Genomic DNA, 7500 nt, shown 5'->3' on the forward strand with positions numbered 1-7500 from the left:
AGAGCACCATCTCACAACTTTGAGAGATTCGGCCTCTCCTTCCATTTGGATTCCTCCTTCAATTGGTTGGCTTACGGGGAATTTTGATGTTGCTGTTTGTGGCTCTTTTTTGTTGTTACGGGAGTCATCAGTGATGCTTCTGGAAACATTATTATGGCAGTTACTCATAAGTTACCTTCCACAGATGTTCTAGTTAGGGAAGCTTTTGCTGCTCTTCTCACGCCTCGCATGGCTATCTCTCTGACCAGTAACAAATTTTTTATTAAATGGGATGCTCTTTTAGTAGTTTTACCTATTAATAATCCCTCCCTTTTCTGTTCTTGGCCTTTTGTTAATTGTATTTTTCTGACATTAGTGTTGTTTTATCCTCCTTTTCTAGCTGGAATGCTTCAAAAGTGTTTAGATGTGCCAATCATATAGTGCCTTTCAGCCATCAACTGACTTTGAAGCTCTTCTTCCTCTATTCTAGTGAGTTCAACAACTAAATAACCAAGCTGTCCTTCCAACTTTTCAATTGCTTGAGTGTTGGCCATGGCTGCATTCTTCACTTCATTTATGGCTTGGGAGTTGACCATGGTGGCATTTTTAAGCTCTTGCAAGGTTTGGCCATTAGACTGTATGAACTCTTTGAGGGTGTTTTCCAATGATAAATCTTGTGGAGGATAATTGCAGGGTGAAGGGGTAGAGGATTGGTTGTCGAACTGTGGATATTCAGGATGGTGCAGTTCATCAAATTGGGGAGCATAATTTCCCGTAGCATTAGCTTGCCACGAGAAATTAGAATGGTTGTTCCAATCGAGGGTGTAGCAATTGAAATTTGATTCAGACCCCAAACTGGAGAAATTGGTGTTCATCTGCTCATGTGAAAAATTGGAAAATTGTCCCCAAGATGGATAATTACCTGAACTATGATAAGGGTTAGAGCAGTATGAACATGGTCCATGTGGGTGAAAATGATGAGGATGGTTGGAAAAAGCGGGTGTCCTACAACTAAGGGTAGCATTAAAATTACCTAAAGGAAAATTCATGTTTATCCTCACTCTTTAAACAAAGCACACTTCCACATGAAACATTAACCAAAATTTTTTTTTGGATTTTTTTTGGATTTTTTTTTTTTTTGGTTTTTTTTTTTTTTTTGGTTTTTTTTTTTTAAAAAATAAAATAAACAAAAATACCAAAAATTAAAAACAAAAAATCAAAACAAAAACTCACAAAACGGACCAAACATAAGTTTGGCAAAATTCAAGGTGCTGGCCCGTTTTGGTGTAGTCTGTGAAGGTGCACTCGAGCGCAAGTGATGTGCGATCGAGCGTACATGGGCGCAGGGTGTGCGCTCGAGCGCACCTGCGGAAGTGTCGAGCGCAGGCGCGGGATGCTTGCTGCGTTAGGCTCGAATGTGCTCGAGTGTAGGTGATGTGCGATCAAGTGCTTTGGCAGGGACTAGTTCCTTCGGCAGAGCTGCAACAGAAACAACAAAAACAAACAACTTTTTCTCTTTTTTTTTTTTTTTTAATTTTAATTTTAATTTTTATTAGTAACTATAAACAGAAACAAATAAAAAAAATAAAAATAAAAGGCAACAAACTGTAAAAAGAAAATAACTAGTAGAAAAATAAAATCAATTTAAACAAAAATCAATTTTCACAAACAAACAAATCCCCGGCAACGGCACCAAAATTTGATGTACAAATTTAATTGTACTCGCAAGCGCACGAGTCGTGTGCAATATAGTGTGTGTGCAAGTGCGAGGTCGATCCACAGGGAATTGTGTTTGTGAAATTTAATTTCTATCTAAATCAATTATATCTTAACCTAGTTCCGAATGATTTTGATTTTGAAAATAAACTAACATAAACTAAATAAAATAAAAATAATCAAAAGATAAACGACTATGGTTTTAGAATTCACCTCACCAAATCAAAGCATACATTCTTATGTTTTCATTCATGCATCCGACAAACAATTAAACCCTATATATGTTCTATTGTTTTTTTATAAACCAATTGAATCATTCGATGAATCCATCTCTATTACAAATCACAACGAATATCCAATTGAGATCCATTGTATCCGTAAATCACAATGGATATAAGTCTCAATCAAATCATTCGATGTATCCGTTAGATGAAACACAACGAATATCCAACATTTTTGTGATTTATAAACAACAATCAATCACAATTTTGTCACACAATTGAACTGAAACGAACATACATTACATTAAACGACGGATTTGTACGAACGAAACATAAAAATATAAAACTAATCAATGGTGAGGCTTCATCTTCAACCTTAGTTGAAGAATTAGCCTCTCATGACAAAAGAAATCATAAAGAAACTAAATTACTTCATTAAAATTAAAAACTTACAAAAGAATTCGAGTTCCAAGCTACAAAAACCCAGAAAACACGGAAAGCGACCAAGAACGGCGCCCCCGGCGCGTCTTCGTCTGATCCCCCCTCAATTGTGAGGCTTAGAGGTCTATTTATAGGGCTTAGGAGAGTCCTAGAAGCCCTAGTAATCCTAGGAATTTCGGAGATTTAAGTCCAAGCCCAATTAGGTTAAAGAAAACCTAAGCCCAAATCGGAATAGGATTCGCCCAGAATTGCGGTCCTATCTTGCGGCATGATTTTGGCCTTGCGGCGCTCCGAATTGGGAAAATTCTATTTCACAATGAATTGTAGTAGTTTGAGTTAGCTTTCCAATGCCGCTTGAATCACCTCAATCGGATATCTGAGATGAAAGTTATGGTCAAAATACCGAGACGTATTCAGAATCCAATTTTGCATCCAATCCGATTTGACTTCAAATTGAGAAATTCCGAATTAATCCTTTCCTTTATTTGATTAAACTTTAACCATGATTGGTTAAGCTTAACCATATCCTCTAGGTCTTCCCAATTTGCCCCTTTAAGCTTGGAATTTTTCCAGAAATGCTTTCTTTTCTTCCAAAAGCCTATAAAACAAAGAAAATACAAAAAGGCAGTAAAATGTCCTAATTAACCAAAACCAAGGGATTAAAACATGCAAGTTAAGGGCTGAAAATATAAATATTTTAGCACTTATCAAGTGTAGTGCTACACACCACACCGGTGTGAGTGAGCAGTACTCACACCGGGTGGTCTGTCACCTAGGATTTCAAAAAATAAAAAATAAAAAACAGTAAAAAATTTTAAATCCTAGGTGCCACACCACCTAGTGTGAGTACTGTTCACTCACACCTGTGTGATGTTTAGCACTACTCCTTGAAGTCATATTGTCATGCATTGATTTTCAGTATGTGATATTGGATTCATTTTATTTTAGGTGAGGTGGTGAGTAACCACGACGAGCTCATGTCGAACTTTTTTGCACAGCCAGATGCCCTTGCATATGGGAAGGTAAGTTTTATGCTCTCTCCTGTCAGGGATGTTCTTTTAATGTATGATTTAAAAGTATTCCAGAGAATGAAGTGTTCTTAACTATCATCTACCACCCCATCTCCCAACCAACATAAAGGAAATAGGAGAAAGAATGCTGTTTTGTTTTTTCTGTAAATTAAGTTTGCAAGCTTGGACAGCCTTCTTGTTTATGATCTATAAATTATAAATTTGCATTATTAGGTTTAAAATGTTTTTTGTATATATTTTTGAAATTATAAATTTGCATTATCAGGTTTAAAATGTTTTTTGTATATATTTTTGAATTTGTTATGTCTTATCCTCTCTCTCTCTCTTATGTACGTCCGTCCATTGTCCAAAAATTTATAATAATAAAAATGAATAGCAAAATCATGGGAATTTCTCATGCTGCTGGGACATGCAATTTCATCTGACTTATGATGAAGCATCTGCTTATAAATCCAACTGTCTAATCAAACAATGTTTCCATGTAGACCCCAGAGCAGTTGCATAAAGAGAATGTTCCGCCGCATCTTATTCCTCATAAAGTGAGTTTCTTTCTGCTTCTGTACTAATCTTCATGACTAACTGCTGAATGAATACTCCTAACTATTGGCTCATATTTCACAGACCTTCTCTGGCAATAGACCTTCTCTCAGCCTTCTGCTTCCATCATTAAATGCTTACAATATTGGACAGGTTTGAGATTTTTTACTTTTTCTAAGTTCTTCAATGAACATTTCATGCGTGATTGTTCAAATTACTGAAGGAGATAGGAAGCTTCTGATGCTTTCTCTGCATCGGAGTGTCACATGTGAAGTTAGATGGTCAAATGAGATTTTGTACATAATTAAATGCTTGAATTTCTACAAATGAAAATTTGCGGTATGAATGAACTTCGTTGATGATAGTGGGTATGCAACCGTCATACCAAGCATAGAAACTGTCTACTTATATCTCTCACTGTGGTTGTAGAAAACATTTCATGGATTGGTTTTTTGTTGAGCCTATAGAAACTCATTTACATAATTGAATCACTGCCCCTTTGATATCTGCTTTTGCATCCAAAATATTACTACTAGCCTCTATTTGTTGGAAAACGAATTTGCATTTTCATATATGAGTGCATTGCCTACACACTATTATTTTAGTTACAATTCATTGTTTTACAGTATTTGGTTGAACATTGTGCTACGTCTGTTCTACGGTTAGTAGAGATTCCCCAGTGTAAATATAGTATGCACATGTTTTATGGCATTGTTAATTTCTTAGAGAATGGATTGGTTATATCCTGAAAATTCTGTGCATGGTCTCATATACTTACTTACATGTCTTGCATGCAAAAAGTGATTGGAGATGTAATTATATAATTCGTAACTTAAAGCATTTTTTAATTAAATGTATTAATTAATTTAATTTTGTTAGATGGATGAAATAGTACTTTTTGTTTTCTTGAGAGGTGGTAAATGTAAACTGCTTCTTTGGGCTAATACTACAATTTCTTGCCTGTGTTCTGCAGTTGTTGGCCATCTATGAACACAGAATTGCTGTGGAAGGTTTCGTATGGGGTATCAATTCTTTCGACCAGTGGGGAGTGGAGTTGGGGAAGGTACGTATTACCTAAGAAACCTTATCATATTGTTCCCTTACCACACAAGCTTGCTGTTGTAAGATAAATAATTTGTTCTTTGTTTCTGATAGGAGCCTTAACTGCCATTTTTTTAGCAATACAAATTTTACCAAATTTTCCACATTCCTTATCATTTCCGGGTCGTATTCATGAATGCAGTCACTGGCTACTCAAGTCAGAAAGCAACTACATGCGTCTCGCACAAAAGGGGAACCAGTGGAGGGCTTTAACTTTAGTACTACAACATTGTTAACTAGATATTTAGAGGTATAGAAAAGCATCATCCTACAGTCTTTAGACAGGTTTTGTTGTACGTATATCTGGCACTGTAACTAAAGTCTTTCCTATTTTGCAGGCTACTGCAGATATCCCTTCTGATCCTCCTACCCTTCTACCAAGGATATAATTGCTTAACATTTGGCTTTTCAAGTGAGGAGACCTCATGGTATCAACCTCATATATCAGCTGTTGTTGATCTTCACTATTTAACTTATTGTCAACCTCAGAATCAGATGAGCTGATTGTATCAGCCTAATAATTGGTACCAATCCATGCAATTTTGTTAATGTTTTCATGCGAGTTTGCTAATGTTACGCACATGTTTTACGTCTTTGCTCTGTTTAAACTGCTTGTTGGTGTCTCAAGTTCAAAAAAGGAAAAATTTAGCACTACGGCCAGAACATAACCACAAAAAATAAATAGAACCAGATACCAAAATTTTATTCAAAAAGGAGAAATGAGTTAAATTAAAAAAAAAAAAATTAAAGAAACCAAAAGTTGGGAATGATTATAGAAACTCAAATAAAGATTAAAACTAGGGTTAAATACTAAATGCCTCCTAAGGTTTCATTGCTTTATTTTTTCTTCCCTAGGGTTTGATTTTTATCACAGAAGGTTCATGTGGTTTTGATAATAGACTAAACTAGTCTTTCTGTTAGTTGACTTAACGGAAATTCACGTTGACCAATCAAATATTGACACGTGACATATATTTAATGTTTTATGTTTTAGTTTGGTCTATTATCAAAATCATAGGGACTTCCTGTGATAAAAATCAAACCCTAGGAGGAAAAAAATAAAGCAATGAAACTACAGGAGGTATTTAGTATTTAACCCTTAAAACTAATATTTTTGAATTTCTAAATAATCCGAATGAAAAGTTTCTTACCAATATAGAACATTTCCCGAAACCGCCCACTCCGCTTTTGTGGAAGATTTCACTTTCAATTTTTTTTTGTAGAAAAAGAAATTAATATTACCTTCATAAATCAAAGCATCATAGAAGTAAAATAACCACTCGAGAAATCAATTTTTATTCTTTATTACGTATAGAAGCCTCAAGATCAAATAAGAAAATTAAAATAATCAGCATCCAACTACCTCTTAATACTAATTTAGATATTAATTATAGGGAAAAATATAAAAAAGCCCCCCAAACTACCAGTCGTTTTCGATTTAGCCCCCTAATGTTCTAAAAGTGATAAAGTAGCCTCCCAAACTACCAAACTATTGCATTTTGGCCACTCCGTTAGTTAAAACCTTCAGTTTGGACGGAAACTGCAAAAAGACCTCGTTTTGTTATGGGTAAGTTACTAAAATGCCCTTTTTATGAAAAAAAAAAAAAAAAAAAATTGGGAAAAATATAAAAAAGCCCCCCAACCAGCCGTTTTCATTTGAACCCCCCTAATGTTTAGAAAGTGATAAAATAGCCCCCCAACCAGCCGTTTTCATTTGAACCCCCCTAATGTTTAGAAAGTGATAAAATAGCCCCCCAACAAAATGACGTCGTTTTGAATTTCCGTCCAAACTGAGGGTTTTGACTAACGGAGTGGCCAAAATGCAATAGTTTGGTAGTTTGGGGGGCTACTTTATCACTTTTGAAACATTAGGGGCTAAATCGAAAACGGCCGGTAGTTTAGGAGTTTTTTTTTTATATATATTTTTCCCTTAATTATATCAACAAAAACATATTCACTTTGATAGCTTAATTCATCTGTGTGCTCTGTCAACCAAATTTCATTGACAAACACCATTAATAACTCCAAGAGTTGTTCCACAACATCACGTAACTTTGACGCAAGAAATATAACGAAGAGAGACAACCTGTGCGTTTTGTCGTCAGTGGGAGAGAGGGAAGATGGATTTTGACAATGGGTTGGGGTTTTGAAATTTGGGGATTTTGACGATGGGTAGCTCGTTGCCAGAGATGTAGGTGGCTTGTCGTCAGCGGTGCTTGGCGTTCGTGGTCTCCGGTAGTCGGCCGTCGGTGAGAGCAGAGGGAAGAGGGAAGAGGAAAGAGAGACATTTGCCTGAAAATGTGGGAAGAGAGTGTTTTTAACCTACGAAGGGAGAGTCACGACTCACACGTGACGCGTGCGTTTTCTATCCTAAAAAGTTTCAATTTTTTTTTTTTTTTTTTTTAGGTAAAGTCCATGTATCACTCAATTGATAATATCTCCCCAAACTTTCAATTGCGACAATGTACCCCTCA

The 7500-nt window shown here is 35.7% G+C and overlaps 2 protein-coding genes across 2 annotated transcripts in view; both read left to right on the plus strand.

Annotated features, from left to right (window-relative positions):
• LOC132173671 (glucose-6-phosphate isomerase, cytosolic 1) overlaps positions 1-5619 on the plus strand; it is a 19227-nt gene extending 13608 nt beyond the window's left edge. Inside the window, exons 19-24 of the mRNA XM_059585235.1 lie at positions 3306-3379; positions 3874-3927; positions 4010-4078; positions 4899-4988; positions 5169-5276; positions 5365-5619. Coding sequence (XP_059441218.1) covers positions 3306-3379; positions 3874-3927; positions 4010-4078; positions 4899-4988; positions 5169-5276; positions 5365-5415 — 446 coding nt within the window. The 3' untranslated portion in view covers positions 5416-5619. The remainder of the gene's footprint in view (positions 1-3305; positions 3380-3873; positions 3928-4009; positions 4079-4898; positions 4989-5168; positions 5277-5364) is intronic.
• A 1575-nt stretch (positions 5620-7194) lies between these two features.
• Positions 7195-7500, plus strand: part of LOC132173507 (nucleoside diphosphate kinase II, chloroplastic-like) — a 3217-nt gene continuing 2911 nt past the window's right edge. The window contains exon 1 of the mRNA XM_059585023.1: positions 7195-7198. Within this exon, the coding sequence (XP_059441006.1) occupies positions 7195-7198 (4 nt within the window). The remainder of the gene's footprint in view (positions 7199-7500) is intronic.

The sequence above is a fragment of the Corylus avellana genome, chromosome ca3 (genome assembly GCF_901000735.1).
Source record: "Corylus avellana chromosome ca3, CavTom2PMs-1.0".
NCBI lineage: Eukaryota > Viridiplantae > Streptophyta > Magnoliopsida > Fagales > Betulaceae > Corylus > Corylus avellana.